The sequence below is a fragment of the Ostrea edulis genome, chromosome 8 (assembly GCF_947568905.1).
Source record: "Ostrea edulis chromosome 8, xbOstEdul1.1, whole genome shotgun sequence".
Lineage (NCBI taxonomy): Eukaryota > Metazoa > Mollusca > Bivalvia > Ostreida > Ostreidae > Ostrea > Ostrea edulis.
Genome location: NC_079171.1, coordinates 36832641 through 36860399, shown reverse-complemented (window position 1 = coordinate 36860399; position 27759 = coordinate 36832641). Strand labels below are relative to the sequence as shown.

The following is a 27759-nucleotide window of genomic DNA, read 5'->3' as shown; positions in this document are numbered from 1 at the left end:
CACTAAAATAACAGACAAATCAGTTTATTAACAACTTTATTTGAATTTTACACATGCTGACAAGTATCACAAAGAACAACATCTTTTGAGTGCAGTTGCCGAAAAATTTTTAGAGGTAAAATCAATGAATGTACATTTATAATGGATTAGAGGCCGACACAAATAAAATTCTAGAGGGAGTTGTGAATGAAGGTGGTACTTTGATGGAATTATTCCACCTTAATATTCAGTAAACTAAAGCCTGAAAAAAATTCATAATTTTCCAACCAAGGAGAGAGTGCAGTCTTTATACCCCCCCCCCCCCTCACCCCCTTTGCCTCTTTCTGGATTACCATGATAATGGCTGACCTAAGGATAAACAGAAAATTTTCAGCGTGTCAAAAGTTTGACAATCTTGCCATTCAAAAAAAAAAAAAAAATGAATACATTACACAATACAAAATGTTAATTACCATAATCGAAAAAACTTTAACACTGAATCTATTCAAATGTTCATAGTAAACATGGCTTCATACAAGGTTAAAAAAGAACCTAGGTTTTTCATGAGATTTATCTCCATTGTCTATTTTTGGGGCTGACTAAATGTCTCCCATTGCACTGCAACCTATATTTCTCAACCAAAACAAAACAAAAACTGTTAAGTACGTACATCTAAAATTTTAAACTTCTAACACGCATAAATTAACATACCATTAAATCATGGTTTCAACGTCGAGGAACTCACAGGCACTCTAGTTTTCTGATGGGAAATCTATAATTTCAAGCCATTATTTGAATTTTCACACACACTTGGAGTCACTTGCCCATGAAAACAAACATTCTTTGAGCTCTAGAGCTTTATAAAATCTATATAATATATAGTTGCTGACTTTTGATAAAGACCTAAACAAAGCAAGGTTGAAATTTCAATGATTGTTTATCGTAGCTGTCAATTCTGCGGAATCATTAGATTCACCGGGGCTCAATTTCCGTGGCTACCCACGGATTTCAAACCACAACAAAAATACACAATATATAGAATGTTTCCATGTACAGATAAATATCCACATAATTATATCCCCCCAAAAAACAGTAGAATCTCCACAAATCCATGAAAATTGTATCCCCAAAACACAGTAAAATCTCCACAATCCACGAAAATTGAGCCCAAAGAATTTTAGATTCCGCAGCAATCCATTGTGGCTTGACACAAGTATTTTGCAAATCGGGAATTGTTCATTCTGAGCTGAATTTGATAAATGTACTACTAGCATACACGAAGTTTGAAGAGTTAATGATGCATTGACTACTTCAAACAGACAGGTTCCCTCCGTTTTAAACTTTCAGACAATGGTAAACAAATCCTTCACACTTCAGTGCAGTTGTAATTCCTTGGCTCTGATTAATGAATATGGAATATAAAAGTATGGATAAAATAAATCCATGGTCCAATGAATTTTAAAAATCAATCCAATAATAACTCAATCTCAAGAGCATAATTATATATGGTTCCATAACAGTCAAAAAAGGAAACAAACAAAATATCAAGTGAAATAAAACACACCGTTTTCTTTCGCTTTCTTTCTGTACGTGTAGCAAGTAAGTACCACGGAGAAGAAATAAGCTAGATTGTGCAGTTATATATATGTAAACCTATACACAAAAATTATGTTTAAAAGTTACAAATCTGGTATTCGAGTTCGAGAATATTTCACCGATATAGAAAACATCATGACCTTCACCTCATCCAGACAATAACTCTCTAAAAAGAGAATAATGTTCTTGATTACAAACTATCAAATTAACATAAAATTCTGAGAAGCATTTTGAAATATAGTAACACTTTTAGGACAACTTAGCAAAATTTTTAAGGTAAATGAAATGTGTAATTTAGTACATTATGAACATTCCCGGCCAACTTTAATTCTATAAATAGCGAGTACAACATGTTATCGCATTTCTGAATAAATGAAAACACCATACAGTCATGTAACTGGCAAAACAACATGTGAACAACTATATATATATAAATATATATATATATATATATCTCTATGCGGATGACAGTTTCAACCTATACAACGAGAAGTTCATCAACGTTCTCGTTCTTCCATGTAAATTTCAAAGCTCTGAGACCAGGATAATCATTGCATTTTTTGTTGCTAAACATAAAAATCCATTTCTATATTGAATTAAAATATCTATAAATCAAATATGAAATGATGATTAAAACACTATGTAACTGTACATGGCCCTTTGTGAGTTAAATACTGATAAAAATAAAACAAAATATTGGACATGTTCAATTGTTCATGAAGAAAACGGAATACATGTAATGTTTGAATGCATGTGATTAGGGCATTACATATTAATCAACAAAAATCATAACGAAATCATTGTGTTTGTTATGGCAAGATGGGGAATAACGATCTGAGCTCATCAATGCTGGCAGAAAAGAAATTGACCTTTTCATCAGTAAAACAGCTCTTTGTGACCGTTAAGCCAATGTTAACAACCTAGATCTAAAATTTAAAAAATGATGATGTCTTGTCCTCATTTAACTCCTTTTTCAATACTTGGCCCATTTTGGCATAAAATACATGCATATCATCTAGTCACATAATTTCTATTTTTAGAGTTGTTGATTATTGTGGCTCACATCTTCATTAACCCAGAAAATGTTTTGGGCAACTTTAAAATAACATTTTACAAGCTCAATGTAAATTTTGTTAGCCACAAGGGTCAGGCTAAAAGTTCTCATTAAAACCAATTATAGGAAAAATTCTATATTGTATCATTATCTTTCTGTGAGGTCGTAACTGGAAGCTTTGACAGGATAACATCGCAGGTAATGATTGTAGATTTTCCGTTTACTCCGCCTTCAAGAATTTATAACCAAATAAAAACAATGAATTTGTATCATCCATCATTAAACATTTTCTATAATTTCATTGATACACACCCCGACCTATATAGCAAAAGATCACAAACAACCCCCCCCCCCTCCATATGCATATAGTACCTGATTGTTCAGTATCTGACCTTAAGTGACTTATGAAATACACAGATACATTACAAAGTCACTGGGAGAAATTATCACTGTGTAACGGTACAGGTACACTCTGTAAATAAATACAACGACAATAACCTAAGCTGTAGAACACTGACAAGGGGGCTAACCAGCTAACAAACACGTGCAAGTCAAATAAATCACACAGAGAAAAAATCATCAAGAAATCACGTGGTCCGACACGGATTGAATTCTGAAGATTTTTTTTTTTATATCATTCCATTTTAAAAGATATATTTTTGCCCTGTTGGTTGTCATGGTACCAGGCAAACACAGAATGATTTTCATTGGATGAAGCTTTTCTTTAAAATGCTTGTGTAACAAAAATTAAAACGAGGGTACAAAATTTCCAAAATATGTAACACAATTGTAAATCAAAAAAGAAAAGCAAAGATCGTGTTATGTCAATTCAAGCTATAAATGACATCACAATACAATAGGTATTTGTAGAATCAAAAAAAAAAAAAAAGTAATTGAATGTAGAATCAATCATAAAATACATCTTAATACATAATAAATACAAACAAAAAATAAAACCTGACAGAATTAAAACCCCTGCTTTATACCATCACAATAACAAAGGATAGCAATGGATGCTACACCACATGGTCAAAGATATACCACTATGAAATATGCCAATAACAGAATAACACTAATCATTCTTTTAAATGGAGGCGAAAAAAAAAATTGATTGAAAATTCATCAGTCTATTTGAATTCAAGATTTTAATATATATGGATGTAGATTTCCAATATTAAAAGTAAGGAATGTTTTAAAATGATAAAGAAGTCCTGAATATTTTTTCTCGTGTTGTAATGCAAACAAAAACCAGTCCATGGAAATAACATACACAGTTATGTCCCCTAAATTACTAATCACAGTAAGAAAATGTAACAAAAATTGATGCTTGTCTGAGGTTACAAGTTTGGATGAAATTGTCACATTTGAAAAAAAACACCTATCCTCATAATTTTGTACTACTGTGAAATACATCATCTCCAAATCAAACTTGTAGTGTCTAGTGTTCACCAGTCACCTCGTCTGTTTATGGATCAAGTTACGTTTTTTTCTTTCTTCAGAGCTAGCTGTAATAACTTTCAAATGATAATAATAAATCTGGCCCACTTTTCAAAATCAGGTGTAACATTAACTAATCATCACTCCTATTCCTCTTCTGAGCTTGTGTGTACATGTTAGATATTTGACAAGTCCTGATTTTTTTTTTTTTTTTTTTTTTTTTTTTTTTTTTTTTTTCAAGTCCATAACTAAGTGCTAGTATCCTACGTTTCCCGGTATCAAACCTCGCTGAACAATTCCTTCATTTCCACAAACGTTTGGAAGAGCTGATCCATGAAGACAGTTGAGTCTGTTCCACGGCCGACTTTTTGGATGATACGTGGAAAAACACCTTGTAGTCTCCGGGAATCATGTACGATACACCGTAACCGTCGTCCGAGACCGGGCCAAAACCACCCCCAGGGCACAGCTAAAAATAGGATGTAGGATTATTAATGAAATGTTTGACATGGCATAATCATCTCCATCTGATATAGAGGGAAGACATCCCCCCCCCCCTTTCCAGAATTAGTTAAATAATAGTGTATGATATGCGGTAATCATCTGATGCAGCGACCCAACACACATTCACAGCAAAGTTAAAAATAGAATATGGTCATATTTGTAAATGACTGTATGAAATATGTAAAGTGAAAAAAAACCCACTGTCATTCATAATTAAATATATTTGTTAGACTAATGTGTATCATTTCTAGAAAACCATTAAAAACTGACAAAAACCAGAATAGCGAATTTATTCCACATTCTTAATATAGACTACAATCTGTACTCACAGCATGTTTGTATTGGGGAAGGTTGCAGTCAGGAGATGTTGCTATTTGTTGCTGAGGTTGCTGGCTGGTTGATAGAGTCCAGGGAATTGTCAGGGCTTCTTTCAAAAACTCGCAGTCCTAACAAAACCAAATAAAAAGTATGCAAGCAATTTCACATCAATAAGCTCTACTAGTACTCAATATTTATAACAGGACAGTGCCACATTAGACAATGACTATACATGACCTTGTGTATCTCCACAGAAATAGGAAAACCCCTGATCCCCTACATACATTATAATACATTGTACTTTCACTAATCTCAATGTTGAGCTGAACCAATGTTTTTGAGTCCAGCTTTTAAATTTTGAAAACCAAGTACCATATTTACACATAAGCACCATAATTACTACAAAGCTATGAATATTACTAGTCACTATGGATATTACTGGTCACCCTGGATATTACTAGTTACCATGGATATTACTAGTCACTATGGATATTACTAGTCACTATGGATATTACTGGTCACCATGGATAATACTGGTAATCATGGATATTACTAGTTACCATGGATATTACTAGTCACTACAGATATTACTGGTCACCATGGATATTACTGGTAACCATGGATATTACTAGTCACCATGGATATTACAGTCACCATTGATATCATTTAGTCACCATGGTTATAACTAGTCACCAAGGATATTACTAGTGACTATGGATATTGCAGTCACCAAGGATATTACTAGGCACCATACTAGTCACTAGTCACAAAGAATATTACTGGTAACCATGGAAATTACTAGTCACCATGGTTATTGTTACTACTGAGAACCACATTTAATACTGACAATCACCATGGTTACCAAACTGCTGCACCAATTACCTAACAACAAAGAATTCTACACAGTACAGCTCTACAGTTGAGACTTACGTAGCCCATTCCCTTGCTGACGACATAGAGAGCAAACAAATGTCTGTCGACCCCGAGTCCACACATGGCGTCTCTGTACGCGTCCTGGTGTCGGTTGCAGGCTTTCCTCAGAAGTTTTATTGTTGTAGACTTTGGTACAGATTTGTCCAGGAATGCCCTGCAAAAAACAGAAAACAAAACCCTGAAAACTCACACCAGTTTATTCGTGAACTACATCTTAATAGATTGACTGTTTTTGGTTTTACGCCATTTTAGCAATATTTCAGCCATTTTATGGAGGTTAATAATATGAAATATGTTAATGGGTATTAGTTTTGGAGTTTCCCCGATGACTCCTGTGAGCTGAAAGAAAGTGTTGTTTTATTGTAACTGTTCATCCCCTGCACTACAATATTTAGAAGTACTGAATTTCTGTTCGTTATTTTCACCAGACACAGTCATGCCAGAAGATGTACAAGTATATTTTTATCCCGACAGTCCAGGTAAATGAATTTACACCTGTCTGGTTTGGTACGAGTATGATTTTCCCCACATTCGAAAGTTTTCACTCTGTGCATTTTCCCGAAGAGTCATAATTTCGCGGATTATCCTTTTTGGTTCGGTCCACAAGTCTGAAATTCTGCCGAATTGCATATGGCTTACAGGAAATCAGCTTACATACTTTAGATCTGCTGGTATGGAATTACGCAGCTTTCCTGTGACCACATACTTTGCTGAAATAAGTACTGCACCTTAAAATGTACGTTTACAGTATCTAAATGTATTGAATTTTAACAAAATATCGTGTTGCTAACTTATCAGTTTAAAATTCAATGCTGACATTATCATAAGTGAATAAGTGGCCAAACAAGATGGCAACATTTCCTATTTACAAATGGCTATGTTAAGATTTCCAACATATCACTACTGCAAAGTGCTTTCTCAAGATTATACCTCATTCACCTTGACTATTTTCGAAGAAAAGACAATTTATAACATGTTTTGCTATAAAGATCCTCGTTTTCACCACCAGTCCTGAATTTATTGATCCCCAGATGCCAAACCCGATTGTTTATTTAAGGTACATGTACAACTTTCATATTTTGTATATAGACCTTTCATGTCATACAATCATCTATGGCCTTGTGAACTTGACCTTTTCCAGAAGAGGAAGGCCATGTTAGTCATATTGGTGTTGAGGTATGCCCATGTTGTTGCCCTTTGGGACTAGGATTGGATCACGATATGGGATAAAAAAAAAATTATGGGAATAAGTCTTTCAAAAATCAAAACAGCTGAACAATAACAGGGCCAGTATGACTCAGGTGAGTGATGTGGTCGTTGGACCTCTTGTTGAGAATTTAGATGACCTTAATCACCCTATAACAAGTAAAATGTAGTTCATGTCTGTTTCTGATCACATATGTCTGCAAATGAAAGTCTATCACATATTATTGAGGTAAACTAATGTACTTTCTGCTGTTTAATTTTAATTGTGATTGTTTCTAGCAATTAGTATGTACATTCTCACATAAAGCTTGAACCATTATTTAAATCTCAACCTAAAATCTAATTAAAATCAGATCCTAGAATATAATCACAATCGCTACAATAGGATCTGACATAATCCCATAGGGGGTCATGTCCGCTTGACCTTTCGCTTGGAATATTCACGAGAACTATCAGTCAGTCAGATTGCGCCATACAGACAATGATGGCTATTTAGGCGGTTCCTGGCAATTCGTAAACAAATTGCTGTAATCTCTCTCCCAAGAAGTTTATTCCACACTGTAAAATTATATATTCTCTCATAAAGAATTTTAAACTTTTGCAATAATGCCTAATCTATTCTGTTCATACAAACAATGAAACGTACGATATGAAATACACCCAAATAAAATAAATTGTGAATTCCGATTTATGTATGAATAGGGATGGGTATGATTTGAATAGTTTTCAAGATGGTTTACTTAATTAACACGAGGAATATAACACCAGTCGATGTAAACAGTGCATTGTGACGTCACATCTAGCTGCGATGTGTTTTCTTTCAAACCAAACAATCGCAGCCATTTTCCTTGAATTGTGAACACCGACGATTTCAAAGTCGACGCGCTGATTGGCTGACATAAAGTTCATCTAATCATGGCCCCTAATCGGATTATGTCAGTCTGATTTTAATTAGACTGACCCAACCTACTACCCCTGGAGGGCCATGATTTGAAGAAACTTGAATCTATGCTATATCAGGCAGCTTTCATATCAATTTCATCTTTTCTGGCCCAATGGTTCTCAAGAAGATCATCATACTCTTGCCTTTTCTTGATTATCTCCCTTTTGAATAGGGACATTGATCTTCATTTGCTCGAACTTAATCCCCTTCACTCAAGGATATTTTGTGTTAAATTACGTTGAAATTGGTCTGGTGGTTCCAGAGAAGAATTTGAAAAAGTGAAAAGTTTACACACTACGCACACTCTTACAATTACTTACTTGACAAATGCTGCCGAGTCGGTGCTGAGGGAACGGACAGTTTCCGTCCTGCCTTGAAGATAGAGACGCGTCATTGACGACTCGTACGTCAGCGCAAACTTTCCAGCATTCTTAAAATAGGTCACCTGCAGCGCCATCTGTATAAAAGCATCGGGACTTACCTGTAAAATAAAAAAGATTTCATTGATAATAATCAACATGGAATATTTAACACATGAAAAATTCTGAAATTCTTGACTTTTATATGTATGTCTCCACATTAGATATATCAATATCCAGGAGCCAGATAACTATAAGTTTACTTACACTGCAGTAACAAGACAATCAAGCATGGCTGGACTAGAAATGTGGATACTGGACAAAACATACATTTCAGTACCCTACTTTACTTTATTGCTAACTTAAAGAATATTTGCATGGAAAATATTAAGCAATGATAATTTTCAGGATTTTTATTATAGGCTTGGATTTCTCAAAAAAAAATCTCAAACTTAAGTTTGAGTTTTGTTTTAGTTGAGCAGTCAGAATTTGAGTAAAATCTCAGACTTAAGTCCAAGTTTCAACTTGAGATTTATTCAAGAAATCAAGGTCAAGGTTGAAGACAACAAACAATTACAATTTATTGCCGGGGCATGAAATACTACGGTTTTGACAAGGAAGTGCAGATTCATTGAGGACAGCTAGCCTCGACTCACTCAAACTACATCAGTAGTAACGTTCTCATATTCAATATTAGCACTCTATCCAAACCTGTGTGAGACAAACAAAAACTTAGCAGCAAATCTGGCCTGGAGGTTATAAAACTTTTATGAGCACGTTCTCATACTGAAACTCAAACTCTTTGCTCTAAATCATACTCATACTCAAAAGTGAAGGTTATAAAACTTTTATAAAATCATTCTCATACTCAATGGAGTACATGCTCAAGATTTTTCAAATATGTTTCGAAGGTGGCACAGAGTTGTTGTACTCAAAACAAAAATAGCTGAGTTTGAGTATGGTAAAAGTTTTATAATCTCCAAGCCAGGCTGTTTTCACAGAATCTGAAATACATTATTATTTTCTTTAATTTGTTTACTTTAAAATTTAATTTTTTAAAAGATTTTTTATACAATAGTGGAAGGTACAAACAGTTTTGTGCCCCCCCCCCCCCCTTTACTTTGAGAGGGGTGTGTGTGTTACCAGTTTGTGCCTTGTTTGCCTCTACACAGCAAAGGACTTTGGAAAATCCCAACCTCAAATAAGCTTACTTTACAAGACTTCATAAACCCCTTTCCATAGACGGTCAACTCCCTCAGACAAAGATCAAGGTCATCAGAATTCTATAAATAAAAAGTATACACCTCTTTTACAAATTCTACACACCACAATTCTGTTTTAACATCAGAACTGGCCTCAAGACCATAAACTGAGAATAGACTTAAGTTTAAATTTCAAATTCAGCTAACTTCTGAAATAATTTTCATAAACAAATAACATTTTCAGCATAAGTTTGCATTGGATTTTTTTTTTATAAACCTGCAATTTTTTTCAAAATCTATGTTAGATAATAAGTAATCAAAATTTTGACTTAAGTCTATTCTCAGTTTATGGTCTTAAGGCCTGATCACTGTGAAATGCATTAACAAAAAAAAAAGCATACTACATAAAAAGAACAAATATGTTGCAGTTGAAAGTTTTTCCTTACTAATGGCTAGAAAAATCTACAGCAGTACACTGTAAACCGACTTTTATTCACGACGACTTTATTTCACAATTTACTCTGACATGATGAACTGGTTCCAGCAACTAATTTTTGTAACTTAAGATAATCTTAAATGTACAAGAAACATTAAAGGTCTGATTTGCGGTGAGAAATATTCGCAATGAAGTGGTTCTCACGAACATTTCTCACAAGCGAATAAAAGGTGGTTTACAGAATTCACCAGTCCAGAAAATGTCTTTACTTCTAAATACACCCACTCCCCCTTTTTATCATAGTTAATTCAGATTATAACAATTTTCTCTTTAGTACATATTTTTTGACTTACCGTATTACAGACTCTCTCTGCTTCCAGAATGGCTGTTTTGAGATCAGGAGTTATCTCCCATATATTTCTGGTTGGAGTGGAGATAACAAACTTGGCGTCCTCTGGATTTGGAGGAAGGGAGCCGTCCTTTAGAAATCCGCATTGTTCTAATGCTCTGAAAACGAGAATTCATCAAGAAGATTTCATATATGCATTAGTACAAAAATTGATGGACCATAGATACTTAAAACTTTGTGGGTAACTGCTGACCAGTAAATCTCCCCCCCCCCCCCCCCCCCCCCCGGGAGTTTCCAGTCCGTGGCCGAGTGGTTAGAGCATAGCACTCAAAATCACACGGCCTCTCACCTCTGTGGGCGCAGGTTCGAATCCCACTCGCACCGGTAAGTGAGAAAGTTTCCCAGTTTACTTTCGGAAGGTCGGTGGTTTCTTCCCAGGTACATTGTATCTGGGTTCTCTCTTCCACCAATAAAAACCGGGCGCCACCAGAGATAACTGAAAAATTGTTGAGCGTGGCGGAAAACATCAATCAATCCATCCAGTCCTTGCATTGTTATCTTGACCTCTGACCTATTTTCACCTGACCATTCTCCACTTACTATATATAAAATTCTTTTAGCAGGATTTATAATTTGGTAAGATTTATAATACATTGGAGATTTATGTACAGTAGAGCCTCGATAATCCGGACACTTTGATTCCCAGCAAAATCGTCCAGATGAATGAAGCATACGGATAACTGAATCACATATTTTAGATCTTCCTTTGAGTAAACAATATGCTTACCTGGGGGTACCTTATTGATGTGTAGTGAATTACACACATTCTGTCATTTAATTTAACCATTTGCTTTAGTAAATAAATCATAATAATGTTAATATTTACATGCATTTCAAAGCAATCAAATTGAAATATACATGTGCAGTACATTGTACAAGTGCACTTCATGTACAAACAAATATACAAAACTGTACTGCATGCTCTAAAAACAAATATTGAAGCACTATATGTAACTAAAAAATAAATAAATTATTCGTAACTAAAATTCACACATTTCACTACACTTATACTTCTTAATGAAGTCAGTCATCTTCATCTGTCCGGATTCACTGCTTTGGCGGTCTGTCAAAACAGTCTTCATAGTTCAAAGTTGATATAAGAATTGTGGTTGACGACATTAGTTGACCAAAATCCTATCTGTCAGAGTTTATACTTCATATTCTATAATTATCGAAGCCAATATCGCGAGGATAAAATCACCTCAGCTTGTAACATTACAAAAGTGTAAAGCTTTTTTTTTTTTATTATTGGTGTAAAGTTACAACCACTGTGATCTAGCCACGCTCACTTATTATTTTGATGTCATAATAACGGAATGAAACTCGGGCGAAACCAACCTTTAATTGTTATTCCCAAATGAATTGTCAATTTCTCACTTCTACAAAGGGTTTATAATTCTCTACAACATCGTAAAAAAAATCAATTGTAAACAGGTACATTCCGCAAGCGGGGCATTTTATATATTAAAAAATTACTACATATACATGCACATATTATATTTCACTTTAATCACCAATACCAAATCCAGAATCTAGTATAATATACAATCTTTTGATTTGAATAAGCCGAAATCAATTTACGAATGAGTATGCCTAATATGTGTAGCAGTTCAATAAAAATACATTATTATACTATTACTATTAAGCCATTGATCAATATGCTAGAGATTTATATACAAAATTCAACACTATTCGATGTGCAAAATTTGGCAATACATTGTCTCGATTGGCACATGCTATCTAACTGACACATCACCACATACCACCTAATTAAAGGGAGGTGTTGACGAGGAACAGGTAATCACTTCAATTAGACAGTGTGGTTTATGTTTTCTTTATAATTTACGCCTTGCTAAAATAGTTCAAGACAGACCTTCCCACAAAAATTTAATAAAAAATTATCTTCCAGATTAACAGTGCAATTTCCAATGCATTTTAATGTTTTGAATAAAAAAAAAATGACCATCCGGATCTAGAACGCTGATTTCCAGATTAATTATGCAACACATAACATGTAAAAATTCCATTCCCCAGAATAATTGTCCCGAAGGTGAAGCGTCCGGATTACCGAGACTCCTCTGTAATGACAGGATCTATAATTTTGTGGGATTCATAATACCGTGGGTTCAAAATAATGGGATTCATAATTTGGCAGGATTATATTTTAGTGGGATTTATATTTATAGTGTCCTTGACCATGTAGCAAGAGTACTTATCTATGCTTGTGCCAAACTTACAAAAATTTATTTATTCTTTAATTATCACATATGATAAAAGCACATCAATCACCCAATTTTAAATGCAATAAAATAAATGCATTTAGTATATAGGAGTCGTAAGACCGCAAAAACCAAAGCCTCGTGTCACAGCAGGTGGGTCACGATAAAGATACCCCCTGCTCAAAAGCCGTAAGCGCTGAAGCATAGGCCTAAATTTTGCAGCCCTTCACCGGCAATGGTGACGTCTCCATATGAGTGAAATGTTCTCGAGCGAGACGTTAAACAAAACACAATCAATCAATCACGGTGTAGATAGATCCGTGAATTCAAGAATTTAAAAATCACGTCTTTTTTCTTTCATACATACGAGTTCAGGCTACCAGGATTATGTTGCGTGGTCATTCTGTAAAATACACACATGCTGGTTGTAAGCTTACATAATTGTTCACTAATTATTTTTTACTGCCATGCTTTCCATGAAATCAAATCAGCCTATAATGATTTGTATTGATCTTTAAAGTAATATTAGCTCCAAATCTGAGAATTTAACTTTGTTGCAAAAATGTGCTATTATGTTAGTTTTGTATGCGACTTTAACCATAGTCATTGATAAAATTATTAAGTTTAAGTATTCATCAAAATAAAGATTTCGGTTCTATTGAATATAAAGCATTATTTAGTAAACAATTTTTGCATGGGAAGACAATAGTGTAATTTTACTTCATTTAGAGCCTCTGGATAGGTTTTCTAACACAAATATTTAATAACTAAAGTTTATAAATCTTATTTTTTTTTCTGTCATTGAAATTCATGTACATAGTAAATCGCAATTTTGCAACAAAAATTTTTGACACCATAACGTGAAATAAACTGGGACAGAAAACCAGTGTCTTATCGTGTTCCACATCAAGGTCCAGTATTCTGTACTTGTAAAAAAAATTATGTTTTCTACAACTCGATTTCAAACAAATCTTCAGAAGGATATAAGTTTCCATGCAGCTCTTTTCAAACATTTAACGGCAAAATTATGGAAAAACGTACCAACTAATGCAACATAGGGCAATTCTGGAATTAGAGGCAGATAACTCTAATAGGAAAATGGGGGTTCACACAGCATCATACCTTGTTGGATTAAATGTTTTAAAAACCGTGTGAAACAATTAAAACTAAGTTTAAGATTTTATTCAAATAAAGATTTCGGTTGTATCGAATATGTAGCATTATATAGAAATCAATTTGTGTATGGGAAGGCAATAATGCAATTCTGCTTCATTTAGAGCCTCTGGGTAGGTTTTATTCTGCTTCATTCAGAGCCTCTGGGTAGGTTTTATTCTGCTTCATTCAGAGCCTCTGAGTAGGTTTTCTAACACAAATATTAATCACAAAAGTTCATAAACCTTATTTTTTTTCTGTTATTGAAATAGTAAATCACAATTTTGTAACAAAAATTTTCGACACCAAAATGACAGCTAGTATTGCTTTAAAAAGCACCTGTTTATACAACCAAAACAAAAATGGCTTCAGTCTTGATTTACCCATGCATAAGATTACCTCAGACAGTGATTAGCAAATAATGCATATTTTATTTTTATCTTTAGTTTGTAACTAGTGTCTTTACTTCATCATAATTCTGTATTATTGATTTCAAACTTTACTTGATAAAAACTGCATTAGAAAATGTCTCTTGAAGTTAACATGTATCATGACTTGTACTTTGGCTCTTGTCTTCCACAAATATTGTCTTTATTCTTCCCTTTTATGCTTTTTTTGGGTGGGTTGGGGGGTGTTATTCTTTGGATATCGGAATGTCAATTTGTAGAATGTTTTATTTTGTCAATAATTTCATTGGCAGTAGCAAATGAACAAGCTTCTTTACTATTTGTACAATGTAGTGGATCAGAAGGAAATCTGACGGCGGGGGTTTGAAATTCATTTTCCCACACTTTAGTCAATTACTGGTTTTCAATTGAGTGACCAAATCAACTGAATACTTTACTTAAACCCAATATGAATATTGTTGAAAACACATTTCACTAGTGCATGATGAGCTACCTTATCAAACAAACATTATTCAATGCAGAGTTGTCATTCTTGCTACACGATGCATTAAGATACAAAGGGAGGTAACCCTTCCTTTTTCCAAATCCGCTAACTCATCTAACTGTGATAGTGTCGAGAGAGAGAGAATGAGAGAGAGAGAGAGAGAGAGAGAGAGAGAGAGAATGAGAGAGAGAGAGAGAGAGAGAGAGAGAGAGAGAGAGAGAGAATGTGAAAAATACAACCTGTAGAATTAATCCCCAATTAAAGCTAAATTAAGTACTCAATAAGTCCTGTCTTAATGGGACTAATACCTATAATCTATGATTTCCTGTTGTGTGAAACCAGAAACTCAGAGCTTCAATACACACAGTAGAGCTATTTGGTCCAAAAAATAGAAATCAATTAAAGATAAATGAATTGACAGACAGACAGACAAACACAGTGAAACCAAAAACACCCCCCAAATTGTTTGTGGTGGGTGGGTGGGGGTGGGGGGGATACTGTCAGAAATATCATGGAAAAAATAACAGTACTACAGATACATGTCCTACTGCAAAAGTGGCTATTTATGCTGGGGGTTAAGTAGGCGTTTTTCCACGTCAAACATTATGCATGGGGGAAACTGAAAATAATATATATATCATATCTCAAATATTTAAAAGTATATACACATGGGAGAAATGTACACGCTTATTGCGTGACCGCAAAATTAATGTAAATTTCCCCCAAGCGTAAATAACCACTTTTACAGTATAAGGCCCCAAACAATCAATCAAAACTACTCACTCGGCCGTGAAATTGTACTCTAGTAGATGAGCGATGATGGGGGCGTCGGCATAAGAGTGTTCGCTGTTACAGCCCATTCTCCCGTCAGGGAAGGAGACCAGATTAAAACATTTGTCGTACCACAGCTTGCCGTCATTCTTACAGAGCAGGTACTCCCCTCTCTGTGACATTGTCTCGTACTTCTCTGTCTCCAGTGTCAGCTGAAAGGTTAAATGTGAAGCCTTAGAGGAAGAATTCTAGACATTGGAAGTTCATGAAATGTGTGTGCATTTTTGTTAGTTACCAGACACGGTGGGTTATGGAGCCGTGCAATGCTTTTCTTGCTATTTAACACTAGAATGAGGGGCTGGTGAACTTCAGTCATGGGGGACTGTGTTTTCAGTAGAGTACTGTAAACAAACTTATTCGCTTGAATGTGAGAAATTTTCACGAGGTTGGCAAGAACCTTCGTCATTGAAAATATTTTTCGCCACAATCCAGTCCTTCAATGTCTCTTGTACGTTTAAGATAATGTCAGATATCTCTCTTTCTCAATTCAATTCCATCTCTCTCAAATCAATTGATTTTTTTTCTCTCTCTCTAATCAATCAAAACTCTCCCTCTTTACTCTCTCTCAAATCAACAAATTCTCTCTCTCTCTTTCTCTGTCTCTCTCTCTGTCTGTCTCTCTCTTTCTCTCTCTCTATCTCTCTCTCTCTCTTTCTTACACAAAAGATGGCCTTCTCTATCATGTCCATTGTGTCCCTGTTCACACCCCTACAAAAGTGTTGATCTCGGATCTTCCACCACTTGGCCCGCTCCTGACCTGTCAGACACGCCAAGATCCTCTCCTCCCGTGAGTAGGTTTCTGTAGTAAAAAAAATTACAACTGTCAGACATGCCAAGATCTTCTACTCCAGTGAGTAGGATTCTGTAGTAAAAAAAAATACAATTGTCAGACACGCCAAGATCTTCTCCTCCCGTGAGTATAAAAAAACTTTACAACAAACATTTAAGACCTATACATAAACACTATATACCAAGTTTGGCCCCGCCCTGGAGTCAGAACTCCTACCCCGGGGCAATCTAATTAAAATCAGACTTCTTAGATCCGCGCTGTATACTCTGCGTAAGTAGATCTGACATAACTCGATTAGGGATCACGTTCAGATGAACTTTATATCAGCCAATCAGCGCGTCGGCTTTGAAACCGTCAGTGTTTACAATTCAAGGAAAACAGCTGCGATTGTTTGGTTTGAAAGAATACACATCACAGTTAGATGTAACGGCACAATGCACGGTTTACATCGACTGGCGTTATATTCCTCGCGTTACTTAAGTAAACTACTTTGAAAACTATTCAAATCGTACCCATCCCTATTCATACATAAATCGCAATTCACAATTAATTTTATTTCGGTGTATTTTATATCGTGTGTCTTGTTGTTTGTTTGAACGGAATAGATTCGACATTTTTGTGAAAGTTTAGAGTTCCTTATGTGAGAACAACAATTTTATAGTGTGCAATAAACTTCGTGGGAAAGCGATTACTGCAACTTGTTTACGAATTACCGGGAACCGCCTGAATAGCCATCATTGTATGGCGCAATCTGACTGGCTGATAGTTCTCATGAATATTCCAAGCAAAAGGTCCTGTGGACATGACTCCCAATGGGGTTATTTCAGATCCCTTTATAGCGATTGTAAGCGTATCTTAGGATCTGGTTTTAATTAGATTGAACCCGGGGATCAGGAAATCTACAATTTTGGTAGAGGCCCTCCTGCTCTACATCACTATGCATATAGTTTTTCTTACATGTGTGCAGTTCTTAGAAGATTTTTGAAAATTGGTCTATTTTGAGCAGTTTTTGCCCCGCCCCTAAGGCCCCAGGGGTGCTGGAATCCCGAAATTTACAATTTATGTTTCCCTTGTTCCAAATGTTTCATATTAAATTTGAAAAGAATTGGAATGATAGTTATCAAGAAGAAGTTTAAAATGTTCAATTGTTAACGCACGACGACAGACGACAACCAATTGCAATAGGTCATCTGAGTTTACTCAGGTGACCTAAAAATGTTAAAATAAGTATAATCTCCTTGACAATGTACTTTAATGTCTTTGGAATAGAATTGCCATCATGTCTCTGCAAATATACACCAGTGACTTCCTCGAGTACTGTAGGCAAACTTGACGTCTTCAAAATTTAACACGACACTTTATCAACTGTAATGTACTAGCCCTAAATACTATAGGTAACAGTATGGATAAGGATGTGTGGCCTGAGCACCAGAATAAAAACAGGGGTACTCAATTCAAACTTCAATCTACAACTACATAACTAAACTATATAAAGTCAGATGTCCGCAGAGTTACGTTTTACGAGTAAGCCAAAAATATCAAATCCTAATGGAGCTGTCAGATTCAACATAAACATGTGGGTTGATAAACAAGCAGAGAGTGAGGTGAAACTCCTAGCATGGGAATCAATATATGAAGAACGAAACATAAAAATCATCATCCATACGTCAGTATCACAACATTATTACACTATATTGAACTTAGCATCTCCAAAATCTAGAATGACAAGTTACCACACATTCACTAATGTTTACACTTATACACACATTCACTAATGTTTACATTTATACACACATTCACTAATGTTTACACACATACACACATTCACTAATGTTTACACACATACACACATTCACTAATGTTTACACTTATACACACATTCACTAATGTTTACACACATACACACATTCACTAATGTTTACATTTATACACACATTCACTAATGTTTACACTTATACACACATTCACTAATGTTTTCACATATACACACATTCACTAATGTTTACATTTATACACACATTCACTAATGTTTACACTTATACACACATTCACTAATGTTTACATTTATACACACATTCACTAATGTTTTCACTTACACATACACACATTCACTAATGTTTACACTTATACACACATTCACTAATGTTTTCACATATACACACATTCACTAATGTTTACATTTATAAACACATTCACTAATGTTTACACTTATACACACATTCACTAATGTTTACACTTACACACATTCACTAATGTTTTCACTTACACATACACACATTCACTAATGTTTACACTTATACACACATTCACTAATGTTTTCACATATACGCATATTCACTAATGTTTACACTTATATGCACATTCACTAATGTTTACATTTATATGCACATTCACTAATGTTTACACTTATACACACATTCACTAATGTTTACACTTATACACACATTCACTAATGTTTACACTTATACACACATTCACTAATGTTTACACTTATACACACATTCACTAATGTTTACACTTATACACACATTCACTAATGTTTACACTTACACACATTCACTAATGTTTTCACTTATACACACATTCACTAATGTTTACATTTATACACACATTCACTAATGTTTTCACATATACACACATTCACTAATGTTTACACTTATACACACATTCACTAATGTTTACACTTGTACACGCATTCACTAATGTTTTCACTTATACATACATTCACTAATGTTTACATTTATACACACATTCACTAATGTTTACATTTATACACACATTCACTAATGTTTTCTTTGTTTGATATTCGTAGGATTGGTTAACTATATATCGTTAACCGATTGGTGACTGTATTATCTGCCATAATACTATCCATCTCATTGCGATCCAGCCTCCCCCTCCAACACCTCCCAAATGCACCAACATAGTGAAGTTGAAGTGTGTTGTAGTAACATTCCATATGCTCCGTATGGGACGTATGGGTTGTCCCATGGTTTAAAAATAAATAAATATAAATAAATAAAGACCATCGTGTACCAACACGTCTGATGACTGCGGTACTGTCTTTTGATGGCCGGACACATACATGTGATGGTCGTATGTCATAAATCATAATGAAATAAAGAAGTAACTTATATTTATAAAAACTAAATAAAAAGTAAAAAGTAATGAAATAAATTATATTTTTTATTTATATAATAATTTTAATAATAATTTTATTTAATTTGTTCAATAAATTAAAAGAAATTTTTTTTTTTTTATTACAATAAGTAAATTAAAATTAAATAATTAAAATATTTTTTATTTATAATAAATTATATTTCTATTTATATATATAATAATTTTAAAAATGATTTTTATTTAATTTATTTCTTAAGTATATTAAAATTTAAAAAAATATTATAAGTAAATATAAAATTAAATATTTAATATATTTGTTTTTTATCTGGATTCTAATAGAAGGTAATAATTAGTAATCGCACGAGTCTCCGTCCTTCGTCCAATTCAAGATACACCGAAATAAATATACCATAACTATTACATAATTATTAATATTAGTAACAGGTGATAGTAATATGGATGTAGGTATGTATATACATGTGAAATAACTAAAATATATACAGAAAAGAAATAGGGTAGGGTCGCCAAAGAAAATTTTAATAATAGAGTGCCACTTATACACACATTCACTAATGTTTACACTTACACACATTCACTAATGTTTTCACTTACACACATTCACTAATGTTTACACTTACACACATTCACTAATGTTTTCACATATACACATATTCACTAATGTTTACACTTATACGCACATTCACTAATGTTTTCACATATACACACATTCACTAATGTTTTCACATATACACACATTCACTAATGTTTACATTTATACACACATTCACTAATGTTTACACTTATACACGCATTCACTAATGCTTACACTTACACACATTCACTAATGTTTTCACTTATACACACATTCACTAATGTTTACATTTATACACACATTCACTAATGTTTTCACATATACACACATTCACTAATGTTTACACTTATACACACATTCACTAATGTTTACACTTATACACACATTCACTAATGTTTTCACTTATACATACATTCACTAATGTTTACATTTATACACACATTCACTAATGTTTGCATTTATACACACATTCACTAATGTTTACACTTACACACATTCACTAATGTTTTCACATATACACACATTCACTAATGTTTTCACATATACACACATTCACTAGTGTTTACACTTATACACACATTCACTAATGTTTACACTTATACACACATTCACTAATGTTTTCACATATACCCACATTCACTAATGTTTACACTTATACACACATTCACTAATGTTTACACTTATACACACATTCACTAATGTTTACACTTATACACACATTCACTAATGTTTTCACATATACCCACATTCACTAATGTTTACACTTATACACACATTCACTAATGTTTTCACATATACACACATTCACTAATGTTTACACTTATACACACATTCACTAATGTTTACACTTATATACACATTTACTAATGTTTTCACATATACACACATTCACTAATGTTTACACTTATACACACATTCACTAATGTTTTTCACTTATGGGCCATTCTCAGATATTCAGCAACTGTGTACGGTAACAGAACAAAGGGTTTTTACAAAAAGATAAAGAAGTAAAATACAATTGTTGTTGTCTTCATTTTATTCATTTATATTTCAGGAGATAGAGGAAATAGTTTCATCAGGATTAGTGTAGAGGGAATAAATAAATAAAATTGTCAGAAATCTAGTAGTTTTGAGGGCGCCATTTTTTTTTTAGATTTCAGAGTAGGGCATTGTTTAATTTGTTTTCTCAGATTTAGTTACTATACTGAGCGATTGACCAGTTAAAATGTAATCAGTATTGATTAATAAAGAAACTGGTGTCAATATTAAAGCGAAAAAACCACAGTGAACTTGATTTTTGAAGCTTTAAAGTTTGGTATGTGGACGTTATGCAATCGGTCAAACGTACATCACAATATACGCACCGATCTTATTTGTCAATAAAGACAAACATCGCTTCTTTTCATTGTCAAATACATTAAATATGTTATCTTTACATAACTAAGCTATTTCAACAACTGTATATCTTACAGTTACAGAAATTTTCCACTTCAAATATAACAGACGAAGTTTCGGTCAAAAAGTAACGTCCGTGCGATTAGTCAATGGAGCGAATCTGAATCACATACACTTGTTACATCCGTGCGGTTTTGAAGAATAGACTCGCCCTGTGTTCAGTTCTAGTGCACAATAAACAGAAATTGTTTCAAGATGGAGGTAGGTCGAATTCGGTCAATGTTGTTGTACATGGTAACGTCCATAACGGGAAATATTTTCTAACATGCAACCATATTTCTATAATTTCTTGTTATGATATTGTTATTGAAAGAATAATTGGATGATGTCACATACTTTTATTTACAAATTATGAAATAATTTCACAGACAGCGATACCTACACCAGTTGTACACAGTTCCGTGTTCGGACATTACACTTTTGACAATAAAGTTGACTAAAGCTCATCACGTTCATTAATGATTTTCCGTTTGATGAAATTAATCTTACCCAAGATTGTTGTAAACAATGTTATCAATTATCTAAAATTCATAGTGAATGTTCAAACTATTCTTCTCCATAGATAAAACATTATCAAATGAATTAATTTGAAGTAAAGTTGTGGATGTGACACTTGACACGGACATATAAAACGGTGTCGAAAAAGCATCTTGTATAATGATAGAAGCATTTGTGTATATGCCTGTATGATTACATATCTAATTACATAATGCAGATAATGATATTAGTTAACATTCAAGATATTGAAGAACGTTTTTTTTCTTTCAGAACCTTGCTTACAGAAGTGGAAATTATCGGAAATTTATAGAAAATTAAAAAAAATTATTTAATAAAAAAAAAAAAAAAGAAGAGCATTGTGATGTATTTTTTCTCCACAACATTGTTCTGTATAACAAATGAATTAACATTTACACTTGGAGTTCTAATGAATGGCAAAAATAAGATTGCATATGGTGAAATGTATTGAATTTCATTTTATTTACAAGTACATGGGCATGTATATGTTCAGTGCCCATTTTCATTTATTTCTAAAAACATTTGTGTTATTTATCCTTGTGAGTGCATCAATGTTAATGAATTAAATTCAATAAAGTGTATGTCCCTTTTGAGGCTGTTGCCATGTAAGGTATCTCTTTGTTTCTTTCTTTTTTATCTTAGTGTACATTGTTGTGGATGTTACCATCGATGAAATTGTCAACTGTCAATTGATAACATCCATACTAACATATAGGTAAATAATCATTTATAGGTATTCTTCAGAAGCTTTCCTCCATGCAAAATCTCTTATTTTTTAATACTTTCAGAGATAACTTACATAAACTGTACTAAACCTTATCTTGCAATGAATAAAAAAATGTACAGTTGCCAAATTCGTAGTAACGTCCACACCAAAATTTAACTTGATACCAAATCAGATACTAGTGAAAAATCTGTTTCAAAACACATTAGTATAATAGAGATGGTCATTTTCATTTTTATACATGTTTCAAACAACTTTAATAGGTATTTTTTTGACAAATAAATGATGTCAATGGATATGAAGTAATGTCCATAACATTTCCACAGGGTCCAAATAAATCAAAATATCTTTAAAGTATGAGCACAAACTATCTTTTCAGCTTCAAATCTTGTAAAAGCAATGACTGAACATTGGTTTTGTGAAAGAAAATATGCTAATTCTTCAACTTTACAAATTAAAATTTCAGTTCATATAAGTTGCTGAATATCTGAGAATGACCCTAGAAGCATTTGTGTATATGCCTTTATAATTACATATCTAAATACATAATGCAGATAATGATATTAGTTAACATTCAAGATATTGAAGAACGTTTTTTTCTCTCAGAACCTTGCCTACAGAAGTGGAAATTATCGGAAATTTATAGAAAATTTAAAAAATTATTTAATAAAAAAAAAAAAAAAAAAAAGAGCATTGTGATGTATTTTTTCTCCACAACATTGTTCTGTATAACAAATGAATTGACAGAAAATTATGCTAGCCTAACATTTACACTTGGAGTTCTAATGAATGGCAAAAATAAGATTGCATATGGTGAAATGTATTCATTTTATTTACAAGTACATGGGCATGTATATGTTCAGTGCCCATTTTCATTTATTTCTAAAAACGTTTGTGTTATTTATCAATGTTAATGAATTAAATTCAATAAAGTGTATGAGCCTTTTGAGGCTGTTGCCATGTAAGGTATCTCTTTGTTTCTTTCTTTTTTATCTTAGTGTACATTGATGTGGATGTTATCATCGATGAAATTGTCAACTGTCAATTGATAACGTCCATACTAACATATACGTAAATAATCATTTATAGGTATTCTTCAGAAGCTTTCCTCCATGTAAAATCTCTTATTTTTTAATACTTTCAGAGATAACTTACATAAACTGTACTAAACCTTATCTTGCAATGAATAAAAAAAATGTACAGTTGCCAAATTCGTAGTAATGTCCACACCAAAATTTAACTTGATACCAAATCAGATACTAGTGAGAAATCTGTTTCAAAACACATTAGTATAATAGAGATGGTCATTTTCATTTTTATACATGTTTCAAACAACTTTAATAGGTAATTTTTTGACAAATAAATGATGTCAATGGATATGAAGTAATGTCCATAACATTTCCACAGGGTCCAAATAAATCAAAATATCTTGAAAGTATGAGCACAAACTATCTTTTCAGCTTCAAATCTTGCAAAAGCAATGACTGAACATTGGTTTTGTGAAAGAAAATATGCTCATTCTTCAACTTTACAAATTAAAATTTCAGTTCATAAAAGTTGTTGAATATCTGAGAATGACCCTTATACAAAATTACATTCACTAATTTCTGCCACTAAAATATTACTACACTATTTCTTGACAACTTAATATATGTGATACACCTTGTCTAAATGATAGCATTTATTTCTGAACGGAGTTATCCCCCTTACCCGTGTGTTTCTCTGCATCCTTTATGATCCAGTCCAGCTGTTTCTGAATTAGAGTGGGGGTCAGAAGGCGTCCATTTTTGTCAAAGATGTCGAATTTATACAACACCCCACTCCTCCAAACTGCGATGTGCTGCAACAAGACAGACCCAATTTAAAGTCTAAAATAAAATTTGCTTAATATCGAAAAAAAATAAATAATTGCCATTAATAAATGAAAATATATTTTACATACAGGCAAAATATTTTATGATTGACTACATCATGTAATATGTAAGCATTGCACAAAATTCTGATCGAGAAGGATTCATGAATAAGAATTAAGTTTTCAAAAAAAACACCATATCTCAAGGAAGTTTGTCATTTACATTCAATATGGACATGATAGATTAAGGGCTATTCCATAAATAAATACATGGGGGGGTCGGGAGGCACCTTTTGTATATACCAAGCACCCATAAAAAAAAATTAAAAATTACCCCATGACCCATCAAATTAATAAACTCATTTTACAATAACCCATCTAATAAAAAAAAAAAAACTAACCAGACCCACCACAAAAATATTTTTAAAAATGAAAACGGTACAAATCTCGCGAGGTTTTCGGGACAAACATTCTAGTCAATGACGCGGTAATGCCTGTGCGACATTGTATCACAGTAGTTCTGAAGAAACGATGTCACATCAACAATCAAAGGCATCTATGGCGGGAATGTTGGAAAGATTGGGAGTCCAAACGATGCTATTATCATGAAATGGGTATGGATATGTTTTTTCACGAATCGTTCGTCTTCTAATGGAGCCCGCGCCCGGAGGCCTCTATATCACCATCACACCGACTGATAATTATAACGCATCGGTACCCTCGTATAAATCAACTAAGGTTTGCCTATTTTTATTAGAAAACGGAATACCTATTGGTTTCAAAATATTCCCAAAATCGATGCACTGTAAACTGTAATAATCTACAGAACAGAGTTCGCTGCCATCACGTCCAAAGGGACCCTATTAAACGCGCCTCTAATTTGAAGAGTGCCATAATGGAAAGTTATGCGCTGCAAAGAGCGACAACTCGAATAGTTCTATGTTACTTTCGATTTCGAAAGCACGTTTTCAATTTTCCCTCCGACGTTTTGTAACCAACACGACAAGAGCGACAATAAAAATATCCTGAAAACTCAACACCCACGTAGCACAAAATAAAACAATAGAAACTACCCACTACCCATAATAAATATTTTATTAACAATCCCACCACGGACCAATTAAAATCTGAAAAAATACGACCACCCACACAAAAAAATATCATTTGCCGCCCGACCCCCCCATTTGATCATTTCTGGAACAGCCCTAAGGAATTTTGTCACTCACAATGGACATGAGAGATTAAAGAAATTTGTCACTTACCTTGGATATGAGAGATTAAGGACATTTGTCACATACCTTGGATATGAGAGATTAAGGACGTTTGTCACTTACCTTGGATATGAGAGATTAAGGACGTTTGTCACATACCTTGGATATGAGAGATTAAGGACATTTGTCAGATATACCTTGGACATGAGAAATTAAGGAATTGTCACATACCCTGGACATCAGAGATTAAGGACATTTGTCACATACCTTGGATAACAGAGATTAAGGAAGCTTGGTAGTTACCTTGGATACTGTAGAGTCATATGTCAGCAATGTGTCACATTCTTCTCCGGGAATTCTACAGAGTTAACAAAACTGAATTTGCAAATTTTTCTGGACTTCTATATCAAGTAGAGTTGGTGATAACATTATATGTACAAGTAACAAGAGGCCTATGGGCCACATTGCTCACTTGGGTCAACTTGGCCCTGTTGTGGTGATCATAAAAAAATTCAATTTTTTCATTCCCATAAAAAAATTTTTAACCCCAAAGTGTCACAACACGGAGTCACAATCAGGGTATGAAATACACGGTCTTGTCGTTAGGAATCTATAAACAAATAAAAGCCCTATCTTAATTACTTCAAAAGATATTGAGATATTGCCTAAGTTTTCTTTAAAATAATTAACACTCCAATCTCAAGGTCACAAGGTAAAACACTTCATTACCAATAAAAGGTCTAATCACAAGGAATGCACTTTTGAATTGTGATAGCCCTATCATTCATAATTTAAAGTTTATAGGAAAGGTTAAAGCCTTGAAATTTGGTTCAAGGTCACAAAGTTTAAGATGATGGTATGAAATGTAAGGTCTTACCATCAGGTAGCTATACATAAAACATGAAAGTCCTACCTTAAATAATTCATGAGATGATGCCTAGGTTAGGTTTTCTTAAAACTAGGTCCAACTCCCAAAGTCACAAGGTCAACAACTTTGGAACCAAAAGAAATGTCTTGTCAGAAAATATCAATGGGGGTGGGGGGGTTGTTTTATGTAAAACTGAACCCCCCATTGTTTCCCCACCTAAACATTGAAGGGGTGGGGTGGGGCAGAGAATGTTCCTATAAATATTTCTATGTAAAACTGAAACCCCTATTGTTACCCCAACCTAAACATCCAGGGGCAAAGAATGTTGCTAAAACTGAAACCCCTATTTTTACTCCACCTGGAGAAGATGAAAATGTGAAAAGTTTACAATCATGACAATGACAGACAATAAACAAATTTTCTTAAAAAATTCTGAACATTCACTTTGAAAAAGTTGAAGAATTTTCTTCTTTGTGGCAAGTTTGGTTGAAATTGGTCCAGTAATTCTTCATAGACAGATGAAAATGTGGAATGTTTACAGACAGACAAACAGACACCAGATATAAGTTCACCTGAGCCTTTAGGCACACGTCAGGTGAACTGAAAATTATATCCTCAAGGAATTCCAATATCAAGACCCCTCAACATCTTTTTTTTCAAACCCAGTAAAATTTGATATTTGTAAGTATTAGTGACCACTGTTTGATTGTCTGCCCCTTTACCTGGTGGTGGAAAACATTTTCTCATACTGTCCCATACACACAGGAATGGTGTTCCTGATCAGCAGCGGTTTAAGAGCCTCACGATCTCTCAGCTGTTTAAACTTCATTACATTGTACACCGTGCTGGCAATTCTACAACAAATAGCCTTACAATGGATCTCATATCTACAAAAATTGCCGTACAATGGACTCAATTTTATAAAATAACAATGCTTTACAGAAATTTCAGTGAGTAGCCTACCTAGCAGTCTGTATCACAGATGGGGTCCAGTGCTCCTGGTCCAGGACGTAATAATTACTGTTAATTGGTAGAGGGCTTCTACTGGACAAGTACACATACTTCTCCCTGTAATAAAAACATACACATCAGTCATTAGTAGCCATCAGTAAAGAAAGAAGTGTACCACACACCCATCAGACAGTCTACCACACACACCCAA

At 33.7% G+C, this 27759-nt stretch overlaps 1 protein-coding gene across 2 annotated transcripts in view; it reads right to left on the bottom strand.

Moving 5' to 3' along the window:
* Window positions 1-19: 19 nt before the first annotated feature.
* The window catches only part of LOC125661658 (carnitine O-palmitoyltransferase 1, liver isoform-like), a 40377-nt gene continuing 12637 nt past the window's right edge, over window positions 20-27759 (bottom strand). The window contains exons 5-17 of one of the 2 annotated variants that reach the window (XM_048893729.2): window positions 27561-27665; window positions 27320-27451; window positions 26033-26087; window positions 24377-24506; window positions 16129-16268; window positions 15422-15621; window positions 12963-12998; window positions 10321-10474; window positions 9541-9612; window positions 8291-8451; window positions 5819-5975; window positions 4900-5016; window positions 20-4535 (exon numbers count right to left, since the gene is read on the bottom strand). In XM_048893729.2, the coding sequence (XP_048749686.2) occupies window positions 4368-4535; window positions 4900-5016; window positions 5819-5975; window positions 8291-8451; window positions 9541-9612; window positions 10321-10474; window positions 12963-12998; window positions 15422-15621; window positions 16129-16268; window positions 24377-24506; window positions 26033-26087; window positions 27320-27451; window positions 27561-27665 (1627 nt within the window). In that variant the 3' untranslated portion in view covers window positions 20-4367. The remainder of the gene's footprint in view (window positions 4536-4899; window positions 5017-5818; window positions 5976-8290; window positions 8452-9540; window positions 9613-10320; window positions 10475-12962; window positions 12999-15421; window positions 15622-16128; window positions 16269-24376; window positions 24507-26032; window positions 26088-27319; window positions 27452-27560; window positions 27666-27759) is intronic. The other variant, XM_048893730.2, reaches the window with a different exon arrangement.